Source organism: Motacilla alba, chromosome 20 (genome assembly GCF_015832195.1).
Source record: "Motacilla alba alba isolate MOTALB_02 chromosome 20, Motacilla_alba_V1.0_pri, whole genome shotgun sequence".
NCBI classification, from domain to species: Eukaryota; Metazoa; Chordata; class Aves; order Passeriformes; family Motacillidae; genus Motacilla; species Motacilla alba.
Window position 1 is genome coordinate 279,338 of NC_052035.1, and position 17,319 is coordinate 296,656.

The 17,319-nt window shown below is 41.2% G+C and overlaps 2 protein-coding genes across 4 annotated transcripts in view; both read right to left on the bottom strand.

Annotated features, from left to right (window-relative positions):
• CPNE1 (copine 1) overlaps nt 1–8,157 on the bottom strand; it is a 39,524-nt gene extending 31,367 nt beyond the window's left edge. The window contains 1 exon segment of the mRNA XM_038158577.1: nt 8,026–8,157. The gene's annotated coding sequence lies outside the window, so the exon portion shown is untranslated.
• On the bottom strand, nt 3,555–16,967 carry RBM12 (RNA binding motif protein 12). 3 transcript variants are annotated; one of them, XM_038158575.1, is made up of 3 exons: nt 15,485–15,621; nt 12,665–12,747; nt 3,555–8,168 (listed from the first exon to the last, which is right to left on the bottom strand). In XM_038158575.1, exon 3 carries the CDS (start codon nt 8,144–8,146, stop codon nt 5,507–5,509), a length of 2,640 nt encoding a protein of 879 aa, XP_038014503.1. In that variant the 5' UTR covers nt 8,147–8,168; nt 12,665–12,747; nt 15,485–15,621; the 3' UTR covers nt 3,555–5,506. The 3 variants fall into 3 exon arrangements, with proteins under 3 accessions (XP_038014503.1, XP_038014504.1, XP_038014502.1); XM_038158576.1 differs by having other exon boundaries at nt 12,665–12,715; nt 15,485–15,612; XM_038158574.1 differs by lacking the exon at nt 12,665–12,747 and having other exon boundaries at nt 15,485–16,967.
• Nucleotides 16,968–17,319: the final 352 nt, after the last annotated feature.

Here is a 17,319-nt window from a genome sequence, read left to right on the forward strand (position 1 = left end):
CCAATTGATTCCTTGTTTAACCATACTGTAACTACAACACAAAGAGCTGAAAGTGTCTTTAGCCTTCCTGAAGAAGTGACCAGCCCAAATGGCCACGCTATGCCAGAGACAGTTTTAGGCAGGATTAATTCCTATTTTCCCTGTGCAAGCCTTAAAAGTCCTTATTTTTTGGTTTTAAACTTTACAGGAAAATTAAATTAGCACTCCTGTGTACTGTGCACTGTAAGGGGGCAATCCCCACTCCAGGCCCCAAAGTCTTTCCCGACTGTGATCAACCAGATCTAATTCACTGGTGATTCACAGCAAAAGAACTCAAAAGTTGAGAAAAATGGTGAAGCTGGTGTGAGAATCGCAAATACAGAGTTACAAACTGATTTTGTGGAACTCATTCTGAAAGAAATCACATTCCCTGTTCCTGAAAGCTTACCTAAGGTATTTGGGAAGCAACTAGTAAGACCATTTGAATTTCAGGCTGTAGACACAAGAACACACAAGAAAGATAGCCACAAAGCAGTAAGCTTTGCCTCTGCAGAAGCAGTAAAGGAACTCAGGTAGAACTCATCTGGCTAATTCTCTCTGAAGCTGCCATGCTGTGAATACACAAACAAACCCAGAATGATAACAAAGGAATCTGCACAGAAGTGACTATCAGCAAGTGAAAGGAGTCACAGCCAAACCATCTGACACCCATGTTCACGCTGGAGCTACTGAAAAAGAACACTTTTAGGGCTGCCTTTTTTTTTTTTTTTTTTTTTTTTTTTACTTTTGGTGTTTATAGCCAGGAGTGAAAAGCATCCAGGTCAGGGACGCGGGAAACACTCCTTGCACAAACACCACCCAAACATTCCACTTGGTAACAAAGCTCCAAGAAAATTACTAATGTCATCTGTATAGAAAACTAGCCACAGTTAGACCTACCTGATCATGAGATAGGGAAAGAGAGGTGGATTTCAGTACACATCCACAAATCAATGTGTGTACTACCAAGCAACAGGTTTTCATTCCATGGAAAATCCAGACTGTGGAAAAAACAAATCTTTGAACTGCAATCACATTCTCACTGAAAAAAAAAAAAAAAAAAAAAAAAAAAAAAAAAAAAAAAAAAAAAAAAAAAAAAAAAACCACCACCCAGATAGGAAGAGAACACTTTGAAGTTACTCTTCCTGCAGAAGCATTAAACAGCTTCCCTTCCTCGCCTTCTGTACACAAACTCTAGCTCAGTTTTCCCAAAGCCATGAAAAAAAATACAGCCACAGAGCAGCAAACCTGGAAAAGAGCAAAGACAACCAAATGTATTTGGCAGCTCTGCCTCCAGGCCAAAGCAGAGTTCATGAAAAACCTTACAGCAACAGAACATAGAATCTCATTTTCTTTTCAAAGACATGCTCATCTAAAGCAGCAAACTGAGACAAAACTAATTTGTCTATTTCCCTGAACTCCAACTAAATGTTTCCTAATATGTCCAGTTTCAAAACTGTTTCTTTCCAACCAATTAGCAAATATAGCAACTAGTTGTTTTCTTCCACTAGTGTCCATAATGAAAAAGAATTGGAATCCTCTGTTTCAGGGTCTAATCCATGTATCTGAATAGTGAACCTAAACCAACTGCTCTCAAACAGTGATCTATTGGCAAGCCAGAGGTTTTAAATGGTCCAGAATACATAGCAGTTTCAGGTTTTGCAGATCAGAAGGCCAACACAGTTCAGTGCTGCTGAACAACCCATTGAGGGTCAACAGCACTTGCTAAAAGAAGCAGCAACTTAGGAACCACCACAGCAGAAGACTAAGGAGAAACAAAATAGAGAAACCATAATCATTATTTACATTTAACGCACCACTGGTGTGCCTAGAAACTGGAAACATTCTCTTTTGTAGACTCTACAGTCTTCAGCACTCCAAAATACTCTCAGCAAAACAAGCTGCTGATTTCACCGAGTATAGGCAATGACTTTAGGGACAGCATGAGCAATGTGGAACTGAACAGCACATATATTTTTAAAAGGCAGACCTTCCATGTCATCTGCCACACAAATACAGTCTTCATTTTTGCATCGATCTTTCTCTCCACTCAACACAAATTCAGAGCATAGACACTCAAGGAAAATACTACATGCTATGAAATGAATGCTACTTAAAATAAAGCACCCTTCAGGTTTCTTTAAACATACAAAGCCTCGAATAGTTCATAAAACTACTTTCAGACCACAGCAACAATTCATTGGTAAAGAACTGGTTTTAATGCTGATATTACAGAATGCCAACAAAATCTGACTGTGACATTAATGGATAACTGCTTGAGATTTGGTAATACTAAGTCACACTGTCACCCAAATACTAAAGTTCTTTCATGTAAGTCACAATTTTATCATTGACTAATTGCATTCATTTCTATTTAGGGTGGGAAAAAACCCCACACATTAAACAAATCAGGTAGTAAACTGTTACATTCACAACTTTTTTTTTCAGCAGTAGTACTTAGACACACATAAGGAATTGCTAAGAACATCAGCATAGCCAGTTATATAAACCTAAGTACCTTCTTGCCATTATTTGGAGAAATCGGGACATCAAGGATGTTAACTTCCTGACACTCAAGGCATCAAGGTCAAAACAACTGGGGATTTGAGCAGCATCAATCAGCTGGTCCTGTCTATTGCTACCTCTCGCTGGCAATCAGCTTGGGGTGTTATATCCAATGGCAGTTTCATACCTTCCACATTGGAGGTGGGACCTCAGAGGTCCTACCCCTATTTTTAAGGCTGTTCATGAATATAGACAAGTGCTAAGTAAGCAGTTTTATGAACTCTAGACATGTAGTCTACAGGTATTGCTCATAATTTAGCATAACATGCAGTTTAAGGCTACTTCTAACATGAAACCACATTGTTATAGTAAACAGTTTGCACTGACCCTTCATAATGAACTTTTCTCTTTTTATGTTTTAAAGGATCAACAGTAACTATTTGAGTTGATGTACTGTTTCTGATACATACAGAAAACCTAAGCATGCTATGACTTCCTATGTTTTTCCAAGAGCCTACTCTTAAGGAAGAGGGGATATTTACTAATTTATGCTAAAAGATAAGGAGAATCAACTGCTTGGCAAAACAAAGAGCCCCTACCCCACCCAAAGTCCTCCATTTAAACATTCCCAACCCCCATGGCTTTCTGGTTTGTGCTTTCTTTCAGATAAGCATTGAAACATCTTTAGATCATACTGAAAAATCAAGAATCCGAAAAAAGCTTTCCAAAACAAACCTGCATTTTTAGCAAGTCCAAAGGAACAGGCACACAAGCATGTTTCACAGCATATGCTGTGTCCAACACAAACACTAGAAGCCTTGGATCCATTACCAAGAGGATCACAATGTGAAATCAAAAGACAGTAACACAGAACTGTGTATCTAATTCCAGACACCTGTAGTTTAATTATATTTCACAACAAGGCAAGCATTGTTGTGATGCATTTGAACTTGAAAAAGAAGTTATCACCAGTTTTGGTGAGTCAACACACACTAATATCTTAAATCAATTCTGTGAACAATGAATCCATGTTTTCCTTTTCAGTAATTTTATTCTAATGTGAAACACGAAGAAACAAGCACCCAAAAAACTCCAATATAGTATGAAACTTTAATAAAAGTTGCTTAAAAAACAAAGAGCAAAATTGTAAAATAAACTGACTTGACTCCTTATCACACACATCTTTCTGACATCAGGAAGAGTACTTTCAGACTGTCGGGAAAAAAAAGAAAGAAACAAAGATCTGCTGTTGAAACATTACTCCCAAAGACTGTTGAAATGCATAACATGAAGCTTCAGAGACAGACAGTTTTATTAACAGGAGGCTTAATTTTAAACAGTATATACAAATCACATGACTTTTCCAAAGTTGGGACCACCTAGTAATCTGTCAAAACAAAATTATGCTAATGAATTACAGAAGCATCTGTGTAATGCAACCGCCTCTTTATTGAAGTACACCTTTATACAATCCTTCCACGGATTTCTGTACTGTGAAATCCTCTCAGGACGCAGCGCTGCACACGTTTGCAAATCTCTCCTACACACCACATGAATAAAACTGTTGCCACTTGCACCTCTCAATTTTGCCTGCCCATACACTTCAGTGTTCCATGGTATGCAACACCAAAAAGCACTGTTTTTCTTTGTCAAAAAAACCCAAAAACAGTTTGAAGTTTACTATGTTTAAGTACAATGATTTGCAGGGAATAGCAGGATTTTTTCCAGGCAACGTCCAAGTCTTAAAATTTATCATAAGCCAAGCAAGGATGAACCAAAAAAATTCTACTTTTCACTTGCATAATTACTTCCTTTCCATTTCTCCGTTTTTCCATGGAAGGTTTCACTGTGCAACAAAGAAAATGGCAACTCTTTACAAACTTTGAATACAACAGCACAACTTTATTGCAAAAATATATAGTAAACTCAGTACTTTCAAGTTTTGGAGAAAAATAAATTTTATCTCTCAATTCACCCACAGCAGTAATTCACAACAGAGTTGCTGAAGATACAAGTTTCTTCCATTATAACCTAATTTAAAACTTTATATGGACTCCAATCTTGTACTAATAATCACCACTTTGGTTCTCTTAGCAGAGACTCTATGCGAGGAGTTCAAGAGACATGTGAGAAACACCAATATCCAACTAGTGTCAAAGATCCTTTCTCAACTGATTTGTGTAATCCTAACAAATCAAGCTACTTAAACAATAATGATTATTTTCAACTGAAAACATTTTAAATGTACTATAAAACTCATATGATTTATGTTTGAGGTTAGCTATACTTGTGGCAAAAGTCTTATTCTGCAGTTATAAATTGCAATATATAAATAACTAAAGGTTATACCACACAGAACAGCTTGAATTTTACAGAACGATTCTGCTCATACTCATAGGAATTAGTTTGGTAGACACATCAGCAAAGGGCATAATTCAACTGTTCATACAGTGAGAATTTTGGAAAAAATAAAGATACATACACAAAACAATTGATCTGTGTACACTGAGAATTCATTCAGTCACAGAATAAAATCAGGACTTTAAACAAAGCTTTGACCTGTGAACAAAGCAAATTCAGCCAGCTTTTAACCAAATCTAAAAATAGCTATCTAATTTACAATGGCTTACAAGAACACCACTGAAGAGCTTCGCTCACTTCATCTATTTCCCTTATCCAAAACTATGTCAAACCAATCTCAGTTTCTCAATAAGCACTGAGTCCAGAAGAGTTTACCAAACTTTTATGACGAATAAGAATCTGTCCAGCTTGTCCACATATTTGTACGAGGAAAATCCACCACACCTCTCTCCTTGCAGTGTTTCTCATGTAATGGCTAACCCAGTGCTCTGTCTTACCAAAACCCATCTGTTTTACAATTTAAACAATCCACAGGTTCTATCCTGGAAATACTATAAAAACCAATCCAGATGCATTTGTCACAGCACTATGAATATCTATTCTACAACTACTTGATGAACAGCTACCCTAATACAAGTTTTACTTTTCTGGAACCTATAGGCCTGTCATTTAAATCAACAACAGCTGCCATAGCTTCATCACGAGACTCAAATGCAACCATTGCTTCTCCAGTAGGCATGCCTTTTTCATTGTATTTTAAGCACACTGAACCAGGGATCACTTGGTAACCATAAAAGAAATCCAAAATTTCATCCACCGAAACAGTAAAGGGCATATTCTGCACTTTAATGACAGTTGGCCCTGGCTTCCCAGACCCGGTTCCAAAACCTGGGGGTCCACCAATATGTATGTTTCCTGGTCCGGGTCCAAACCCTGGAGGTCCACTTAAATGTCCAAGACCACTAGCAATTGCTGGAGGACCAGCACCAAAGGCAGGGGGCCCACCTAAATTGCCAGGACCATTTCCAAATGTCTGAGGACCCCCTGCAAAACCTGCTGGTCCACTCAAATTAGCAGGACCACCTGCAAAACCTGGTACTTCAATACTTGCACCAGGTAAACCACTAGCTGCAACTGTAGGTATTCCTGGTCTAGAATCAGGAAAGCCACCTATTCCAGGTGGCGGTAAGGGGGGACCAAATGTGCCAGACCCACTGAAGTTACCAGGGAAATTAAACGGAGGACCATTATTTGCTTCTTTAGCATTTCCCCCCAAGAAGGCATGCTCATCCCCACCAGGGCCCTGTGTTCCTGGCACAGCTGCATTCCCCTGGATTGGTATTTTCAGGATCTTTTTTCCTTGAGATGCTGGGTTCCTCTCAATATCTCTCATTTCTTCTACAGTTATCAAACGCAAATTAACATCTCTTCCATTCAGTTTTTTACGGTGCAAGCGTTCTGCCTTACGAGCATCATCTTCAGCTTTAAACTGAACCAGTGCTTGTCCTAAACCTTGCCCATTATTATCAAGAAGAATTTGTACAGAATTTTCTTCCACTGCCAGTCCCTCCAGAAACTGAAGTATTTCAATTTTTGTTATGTTGTATGGAATATTAGATATATGCGCACACAGTTTTGGCAAGCCTGATTCTCCCTCAGCATTCATCAGAATTTCTCTCTGGTCATAGCTGAAGTTCTGCAATCTTTTACGAATCATATCTATCTTTTCTAACATTGCCTTTTTAGTAATTGGATGTACCTGAATGAAGCGATTCCCTATGTACTGCTTATGATGACACAAAGCTGCTTTATAATCAGCTTCATTCCTAAACTCAACAAAGCCCTCCCCAATTGCCTTTCCATTGGGTCCATAAGCTATATAAATGCTATCCTCAACTATATCCAGCTTTTTAAAAAAATCTATCACATGTTTGTTCTCCGATTCAAAGGGAAGACCTTTCAAATAAACACAGAAACCATGCTCATGGGGAGATCTTGACCGTGACCTTTTCTGTCCAGTGGGAGATTTGGACCTAGGATGAGGCTGGGGAGAAGGATGTGCCTGCCCAGAGGGACCCATGGTTTGCTTGAAAGTTATGTGGCCTCCAGCAGCTACCCACTGTCTCTCTGTTGCAGGACTAACTTCAACATAGCGCTGAATCATCAGCATTCTGTTTCGCTTCAGTGCTTCAAACGTATCTTGAGGAGAAAAAAACTTAACTAGTCCATTTCCATTATTTCGACCTACATGATCCTTCAGCATATGGACTGCATCCACACGGAGCCCAAGGAAAAAGTCTTTCACATCAGATTCTGTTGCAGTAAAGGGCATTCCATGAACGCTGACATACAAATCATCTGGATTGATTGGAATTGGCTTGACACTACCTTGAGAATTCATCTGGATAGGATTTACAGGATTCATGGGACCAATAAACAATGGATTCAAGCCGCTGTTCATATTCACTGCTGCTCCAGACCCATTCATTCCAGTGGGTAAGGGTGCTACAGGTGGAGGATTCATAGGAGGCATTCCTGATATGGGAGGCAGAGGTGTCATTGGAGGTACAGGGGGCACAGGGGGTATTGGAGGAACTGGAGGAACAGGAGGCAGTGTGGGTACAGGAGGTGGAACAGGTATAGGGGGAATAGAAGGCATTGGTGGCAAAGATGGCATAGCTGGGATAGGAGGGATTGGTGGAGGAGGTACTGTGTTCATTGGGGATGCTGTGCTAGGTATAGTTGAGCTAAATGTTGGACTACCAAAGGTACTCCCAAGATTTGGAGGTGCAGTGCCAATACTGGCAGTAGAAAATGTGGATATGTTTTTATTGCTTTCATGCACCGTAGTAGAAGCAGTTACTACACTAGGAGAAGGATTATTAAAGTTAGGTACTGTAGTAGGTACGTTAACCCTTCCACTCATTCCAGAACTAGGTGGTGGTCCCGACCTGCTAGCATTTGCTGGTGGCATATCTAGATTGGCAGTTTCAAAACGCCTACGACTGAGCTCTATCATGTTCTGCATTTCAGTTTTACTGCTCAGCAACAACGTTACTTTTGACCCTTTAATTGTACCACCTGTGCGCATCATACCAAGCCTTGCATCTTCATCAGTGGCAAAAACGATGAAAGCCTCACCCAGTTCACCCCCTACAATATGCACGCCCCCATCGGGAATGGTCAATCCAGAGAAGAAGTGGCGAATGTCCATGGTCCCCGCCACAATCGGGAGACCTTGCAAGCGGATGACCACAGCCATGCTGCGCTGAAACAACACACACCTGCAGATGAGAAAAGGCAACGGCTATGTCAGACTACTGTTTGTGACACCATGCAATTACCTACAGACACCATCTACTATATTTGTTTATATATACCTAATAACATCTTGCAAAGATTAAGCGTGTTAATATTCCGAGTTCCTTATTTACGTTTGTTTACTTCATACAGACTGAAGTATTAAACATTTACCAACTCAATCAGTATACATTTTGCACTATAAATTCCAAAATAGCTGTTAGATACTAAGACCCACAAGTGTCGTTAAAAAAAACCAAAGGAACATCAAAAATCAGAACTATTACATCAGTAGTTCAATAATTAATGGAATGTAAGCAAAAGGAGTATTTTAGCCAGACAAAGCAAAATTAATTTACCATACCCTGATATGGTATCAATTGTACCTGACAATGTGGCTGAAAAATGCTGCACAGCTATGGGAAACGAACACTTCCCTTTAATTTGGGAAAGGATTTTACCTCCTGCCAGGTGAAGACAACTAGAAACGTAACAGTGGGTTGGTAAAGAACAAAAACCCATTACGGACAACTAGCAACTGTGAAACTCACAAGACATCCTGACAGGGAGCATCTATATTATACTAACCTGATGTTTTTTCTCCTAGCAAAGGCAAGAGGTCCAGGTGACCTGAAGCTTGCTATTATAAACTAGCCCCAGACATTTTGTGACAATAGAGACCTCACCTAAATTAAATTAACATCTATGCATATCTATATGGATATATGACCGTTACAATTTTCAAAAACAAGGTATTTTTTAAAAGTTGCAGATATTCTGTCTAGCATGACCCCTTATGTCTCAGATGGAAGTAAATGAATTTTATCTCCACGGCTGGCATTAGTAGATGCTTAAGGTAATTCTGAACAGCTAGATCTGAACAGTTACCTTGTGATCTCAGAAGTCCAAGCTCATATCAGAAGTTGAGGATAAAGAGCAAACTAGATACTTGTCACTTAGGCAAACCTTCAGCAAAGGCTGAAAGCATGATATTAAATAATATTAGCACAATTCAACATCTCAGAAGCCAGTCTCTCATCCTAAATCGTCAGCAATAGCACCATGCTTCACTTGAACCACTTTATCTCTGAAACTTCTTGACTTCCTTAGTACAAGCCAGTTCAGTATCTGTATGGAAGATATCCAAGGCTCCCCTAAGTCACATACAAGTAGTGTTAACTTAGCATTTGAAATCAAGGATGAACCAGACCACAGAATGACAGAACTGTTTAGGCTGGGAAAGACCTTAAAGACCGAGTCCAACCAGATGCCCCAATGCAACACCACAAAGCTATGCATCAAAGACTCCCGGCCATTACCAAAGCTCTGACCAACCACAATCAATAACCACCTCCCAGCAACTAAGCTATATCCCAGCATACAGTCAAATCTCTAAGTTGGCTCCATTTGCTTGTCCAGGTCATCCAAACACTTTAGAGAAGACAAGTCATGAATGACTACGTAAAGACACATTTTAATCAGGTAAGGCTGAATCCAGTACTTAATGAAAACAACAGTAACAATTCTTCTGCGGGGTGAAGAAGCAACAATTCTTTTGTTTGCGTAATGGAACCTCAGATTACTAAACATGTGTCCTTAAGTATTTTGTTCTGTTGATCAACACACCAGAGCTAAATCCTTCAACATACTAGTGAACTCAAGCAACATCCTGGAGTATTACAGGGCATCACCCCACAGCTATCACCAGACACCAAAAGAGTGTGGAGGATCCTTCTCCCTCAAGGAAACAGCAAACAAGCCCATTTGCACCAAGTCAGCTCTGCGGCTTTAGTCACTGTGCATGAATACTGGATTCCTTACTGCACCATCCTGAAAGAGAGACTAGAACTTGAGTTCATAACATAAGAAGATTTAAAAAAAAGAAAAAAATACCACTAAGAAAACCCTATTCGCCAAGGAAAGACAGCAACAGAAAGATTTATACTATACTTAGGCTTATACTGTACTAAGCTTTGGGGACAATTTTTTTTGAAAGTAACTTTCTCATCTCCATGATGAGGCAACAGAAGCAACATCCTTGCCTTTAGTTCTTATAGTGGAATTACATTTAATCCGAAAATAAAATTATTGCCCAATCATTTTCCAGCAACAAAATAATTTGTCCATGAGGAAAAAAAAAACACAAGTCAAAGTAAGGATTACCTATGCTATCTAAAACATCTAAAAACATATCTAAGACTTCTTGCACTGTTTTAAAAAGTAGCGTTTTACAATGATTCTGTTGTTTTATTTTAAATTTGCCCAGCATTGATAACGATCTCTGAAATTAAAGTTAAAATGAAAATTCTGACACCTTTAAAGAAGCTATATTAAAGAGTATTGTAAACCCAAGGTTTATGTTGCGCTACAGGACTGCTTTCAATCAGATGACCCTGAGGCAAGCAAGCCGTATAAATGTATCCCCAGCTTGGCACCTATGCTTTCAAAACTGCAACACTATTAAAAGCAAATCTTGCCAGGAGGTTTAGATTTCTTCTACTACTATTATACATAGAAACTAGTTTCAGAAATTTTTATGTATCAGAAGTTAAAGACATTTGAAGCATCTTCTGTTAAATGGGAGACTACTTTTAGCTATTTCCTTAATGCAAAAGGGATGACAATCTGATATAGCCATTGGATGACCAAAGGCATTTTGGGAGCGTGTGGGAAGACCTTGTACTAAGGTCTGCTGGTTTGGAACACCTTACTTTCTTCAACAGAACTGACACCTGCTAGATAACTGCATTTATAAATTATTTCAGCCCAGAAGACAAATCAACAGATAAAGTCACAGAAGAGTTCAAGCATTTGAACATTTACATAACTTCTGGGATAATGCAAATCTTTCCGTTTTGCATTAAATTCAAAACTTCATAATAAATGCTAAGCAAGTACTTGAAGTCTTGTTACGAAGTATTCTATTCAGATCCACTAAATCACTATTGACAAAAAAATCCAATGAGCCACTTAGGCATATAGTTACTAAAAAACTATCTGAAATTACTTCAGTGTAGTTAATTCCAAGCAGAGTATTAAGCGAATGCTTGCTTAATGTTAAGCAAGAGCTAACAATAACATGATCTGAATAAAAATAATTTTAAGGACTTGACTAATCAAATATTTTTGACAAAAGAACATGTAACATAGCTGCTTCATTTTTCAGAATTTTGATACTTAAGACAAAGTAGCAGGTATTTTCTGTTATTTACAGAAAAATCTCAAGGACCAAAAGGGCCAAATTTTAAATGTCTAAACACTCACAAAACACATTTTTTCCAAAATGCACTTAGGAGACAATAACCCACTTGCTCAAATTTTCCAAGTAATGAAAATGCAAAGCCTGCTCAAATATTCCACTGTTGACTTGCAAAGACCAGCACATGCAGAGGCAACATTAACTTCAGACACAAAACAGGCCGCACATCATTTCAGCAGGCACTGAAGGCTTTTTGTTGGGCTGTCAGTTCTCAGGCTGACTGCTTTTCTCCAAGTACAAAAAGGTACTTCAAAGCAAAAGTGGGTTTTACTGCCGTTTTGTGTGCTTCATATATTTGTGAAAAGACAACATCCTAGGAGTGTACTATGGACAATCCATCCCCGTTAGCAAGCTATCATCAAAGCTAGAGATTTACAGGCTGCTGACAACCAACCTGATTCAACTCATTGGATGAATTTTAACATGTCTCGACAGTAATATTTTAAAAAATGTTCATGTTACACTGGAAAAAAACAGGTGTAAAACATAACAATACTATTTATCTCATCAATGTGCTCGTTAGTAAAATAATAATAATTTGGGTCATATATATAAATTTGTAAGCACACCAGATTAGCCTTCTAGGATGTATGGATTTCGCAATAGAAAAGTTCAGAAGATTCATCCTAGTCCCTGGGGAGTATTAAAGTACAACACACATGATACACACACACACACAAACATATCTGGCAATTCTTGAGTGAAGACTAAGAACTGCAGGAACACTGGTACTGTAGGAGGAATTTTAAGTATGAGACTGTCTCACAAAAGTTAAAACTGCAAACTACAGTTTTGTCTTTTACTTAAGGCTAAAATCAACCTGTTATAATCATCCTGGAGCCAATTCAAAACTATCTGACCCCTTTAAGTACTGCAAAACCTAATTAGAATCAACTGATGTACACTTCTACACTCCAACAATTACAAACACACAGACCTGTGGCTTGCAGCAAAGTAACTGCATTTTCCAACAGTGCAAAATAAACGGGAGTGTTCCAGACTACCACATGCTGATGAAACAACAAAACATTAGTTTGGCAGAAAATTCTGTTTACAAGAAAAACATTGCCAAAACCACCATCAGCAGTGATGAGTAGACAAGCTACAGATTATTTGACTTCAAGTCTTTTGACACAAATTTACAGATTCCAAAAGCTTCATGAGTTTCTTAGGATATACTTGATATGCATGTAAAGAAGTCTTCAATTCAAAAGCTCTTACCTGCAAAGACAGATGTTTTTTTCTTAACAAGTAGCAGAAGCCAAGCCAATCCTGTGGGCAACCAATTAAAACCAACTTTTAGACTGCAATAAAGAATAAATGGAGGCAAAAATCAATGCAGGCAACACAACAGCACTAACAGTCCACAAAGAACTGTATACATAGAATTTCAAACCTGCAACCACCACAAGGCACTGCAACATAAAATAATCATAAGGGTGAATTTTCTATACATTATCTCTATATGACTTACTGGCAATTGCATTGTAGAGCTTTTATATGGTTTCAAGACATAGATACGCCTTCCACAAAGACTATAGAAAGAGCCAGAAAGCATTTAAAGAGTCTTCCAAATTTTCCCATCACCAATAGGTGAAAAAAATCTCTCTTTCAAAGGCAAAGAACAAGAGGTAAATACTTGAAAGCCCTGAATTTTACCAAACCCTTGTTCCATCAATAATGATATTCCTTCCTCCAACTGTATATCTCCTTACTTGAACAAAGTAAGGTAGAGTAAGCCATGCCTAAGAAAACCACCCAAGAACTGCATCTGAAGAATTCTTCAGGAGTCACACTAGCTGGGTAAAACTAAGTGACATTTCACAGCCATGTCTATGCAGTCAACTCCACAGAGCACACAGCAAGAATTCCCATAAGATACTCTACTTTCATTTGTAATCTGCTATTTCATTACCCAAATCCTCATCAAATGCCCATTTTTTTCATTCCTGTACAAAAATTATCTTCCCAGGTTTACAACCCAAGAAACAAGCCAAGCATTTTAAGTGGCCACACAAGTATTTTATATTTAAAGATAGGATGGAAAACCTTTGCTCTTTCATTACCTAGCAGACCACCGTACACTAAAACTGTGATTCTTTGGAAAGCCATTGAGGAATGAATCTCACTAAGAACAGATAACTGCCTCCTTCTCACACAACCCCAACAAGCTGGTTTGAGTTACAAGCATCATTACCGAAGTGAACTTAGAGCAGGAAGTACTAACAAACCCTTCACAAACTCCCTAACAGAGAGAATTAAAAAAACATAACTATTCACGTGTCTTCCAGGACACTAATGGCAGACTTACAAGTGAGAAAGATAAAACTACACTTATTTTAAAATGGCAAACACATTTAGAAAAATAAGACTTTTGTTTATTAGACCTTTAAGAGAAACATGCAATCCTGTATTAGAAGGACTCAACTATATACTTTCATGTATAGCAGTATCAACCAGCAGTTTACAAAGAAAGAAATGCAATCACCTCAAAAACCATTTCATGCAAAACCACACCTGCTTCAAGCAGCAGATAAATCTTTCATGCACAAGGAACTTCCCATTTAGAAGAAAAACCTAAATCATTAGATGGATTTCCAGTATAGTAACCACATTCCTCTTCACAACACTGAAAACAAGATGAAGATCTGCAGTGGACTAAGACAACACAAACAAAACCAGGCAGCATTCAGAACAGGAGCAAAAGTCCACTCTGCTATGCTTAACTTCACCAAATACCATCTACTTTTAATTTCAAGTGTCACATCCCTCAACTTTAAAGAAAACCATCTATGCCTTCTGTAGGCAAAAATAACCTTTCCAATCAACAGAACGTGCAAGAGCACATTAACTAGACAAGCACCGGCTAAAGCACAGGTGTTCCCACAGAGAGCTGGCACAGCATCTCTGGGAGTTCTCCAGAGAAACTCAACAATACCCTGTCCGCTGTACAGACAGATCCAGTATCCACTGGACACACAACAAATGATTAAACAGAGGAATCCACCAAGGAAACAACCAGCCGATTTGCCTGCCTAACACCAGTAGATCAAGGTGGGGAAGTAAACCAATAAGAATAACAGGTAAGTTTAAGAGTGAGTAAAAAGTAAAACCAGACCCATGAGGTTTTTTCGAAAGAAAACTCACACTGTGTATTTCCGGGGCTCATTTAAACGCTAATTTATTTTTAGCTTTTCTTTTTTTTTTTGTTGTTTTTCTAGGAAGGGTGCCTTTAAGGGTTTTTCTTCGTTTATAGATCTTGGGGGAGGGGGTGGTATTTTGTTTGGTTGGTTGTTGCTGTTTGGTTGTTTTGGGTTTTTTTTTTAGCGGAGCTGATTTTTACTAGCAGAAGAGACATTACTGAACAGCAACTCCGCTGGTGTTTATAGGGTACGAGCGTTGGCAGCGCCGAGGACACCGGGGACCTTCCTCCCCGCAAGGTGCGGAGTACTTGCCTCGCCTCGTCCCCCGGGGCGGGGCAGGGCAAGGCGCAGCCGCCCCGCCCGAGCACCCCCCGGGATCCAGACATGCCGGAGCCCCGCGCCGACAACGGGACTGCAGAGCTCCCCGCCGCACCCGGCCCGCCGGGCGCCGCTCCGGACCCGTCAAATCCCCGCCTCGGGCCCCGGCACGGCTCCCGCCGTGCGGCCCGTGCCCGGGCTCGGGCCCCGGCGCCGCCGCAAGGTCACTCGGCCGCTCCCGCCGGACGGGCCCGCGGCGCCTGCGTTCGGCCCGCACAGACTCACCTGCCCGCGCAGCTCCGCGGGCCGGCGTGCGCGGGCGGCGAGAGGGAGTCAGGGACGGGGGAGCGGCCGGGGCCGGCCCGAGCCGCGGGCCTCAGCGCGCCGGGCCGCAGCGAGGCGGGAGCGGCCCCGCTCGGCGCCCCGGGGCCGCACGCGGGAGGCACCGCCCGGCCCGGCCCTTTGTGCGCGGAGACGCGCCCGCCCGGCCTCCCTCCCCGCGTCTCCCCGCCGCGCCGCGGGCCCGCAGCGCCGGACTGGGCAGGCGGCCCGGCCTGCCCGGGCGCCGCCGCGCTCTTACCGAGGGATCTGTACGGGAAAAAGGATTAGAACGGAGCCACCCCGCCCGGGCCCGCGGCGCGCCGAGCCCCGCGCACCGACCGCAGCCGCACAAAATGGCCGCCGCGATGCGGCGCCGCTGGGGGCGGGGGCCGGGCGGCGCGGGGGACGGGCGGGGCGGAACGGGGAAGGCGGGGTCGCGCTCGGGCGGACGGCGCGTGCGCTGGACGGGGCGGGGCCAGGGCGCTGGAGCTGTGCTGGGGCTGGGGCTGCGCTGCGCTCGCGGCGCCGCTGAGGACGCTGGCTGAGGGAACGGGGACTCCGGGAGAGCATTGAACTTCTAACGAAGAAAACAACTCTGAGAGCGGCTGTTTATAACATCTTGACGTACGACCAAGTTGCAGAATAAAAACGAAAGATTCCTGGGAGCTGATGCCCCGTGCTGTGATTGTCTCCTTGGCTTGACTGAAGACAACGCTGATAACCAGGCAGTGCCCTGAGCTCAGGGACCCCCGGACTCTTCTGGTTTCTCCCTCACTGCACTTCAGCGGACACAGGCAGAGCAGCACCAGCGACCTCCAATGGGAAAAACATCCCTGTTTAGTCCTCTGCAAGAAACGGATAAAAATAAATAATTGCCTCCTGTTGCAAATGCTTTTGCATTGAATGTTGGAGTTCAGCAACTCAGTTAACTTTGGCGCTGGTTTCTCTCAAGGGATGAAAACCAACAGATAGTCACGGTTGTGCTCTCTTGAGGCAGAGGGACCCAGAGTGGGGCTGCTCAGCAGCACAGCAGTAATCCCCACTCCATCATTTGTTTTCCTGTGTATCCCCTCTTTTTGCTCCTAAATTCTGCTTTACTATTCTCATCCCCTCCCAGGCAACAGCCCACACGTGCTTATCTTCTCCCTATTGAAACATAAACTTTAAAAATTTAGAGATTTTAGAGAAGCTAAGATTTTAGTTAGAGATAAGCTTTGTTGGAGCTCATTAAAACAAATAGGTAGGCCTTGATGAAGTTAAGAGTTAGTAGTTAATTAATAATTGATTGCTTGTCAGCATAATGTTTGGTTAGCTGGGTTTATAATGAAGAATACAGAAACTGACAAATAGCTTTGAGGAAGGTAAGACAATTGTGGACCTCCTCTGTTCTGAAACCAATTGAAGACAAGGAATGGGAGTTCTTCCAAGGGTTCATTTGTCACATTTGCATTGAAAAGGTAGAAAGGTCAGAACGAGGAAGACTACTTTTACTACTTCTTTTTGGGAGGCCTCCCCATGAAAGGAACACACTGGGCATGCGTAATAGCTTTTGAACTAATTACCATATGAAGCGGGGGAATGGGATGTACCAAAGTCATGAATATGTATTTGTATTTTGGGTATTCAATACTTGCATAGATAAAAGAACTCTGTAATCACCTGTAAATTGCGGTGTGTATTTGGGAGCTATCCCGCACACTGCCTGCGACACAATAAACATACACTTTCTGACTTTAAACTGTTAGAAAGTTTTGGTCTGTCACAGTTGGATATCGGTACTAGATCAATATCCATATTTTAAATAAATCACTATTAACCCCAGTTTTTCAGATTCTGTATTCTATTTGGTATTTATGATAATGGATGGCCTGAAAATACCAGTTCTGCCAAGCTAATATCACCTTCTTGTCTAGGCAAGTGTAGGCAGTATCCAGTAATTCACCTTTCTAGTGACACTAGTGACAATAGATAGGGTTGGCTGTCACCATGCACCCTGACACAGCCCAGAAAAGCAGGTGATTGAAGTCACCAGAGGCATCAACAGCCAGGCTTGCCAGCTTCTCTGGAGACCTGGTTGCCTAGGACATGCGAGGG

Coding starts and splice junctions, on each gene's coding strand:
- RBM12 (XM_038158574.1), bottom strand. CDS start 15,795: ATGCTCTCCCGGAGTCCCCGTTCCCTCAGCCAGCGTCCTCAGCGGCGC. Junction 8,169..15,484: donor TTTCCCGTACAGATCCCTCG/GTAAGAGCGCGG, acceptor TCTCATCTGCAG/GTGTGTGTTGTTTCAGCGCA.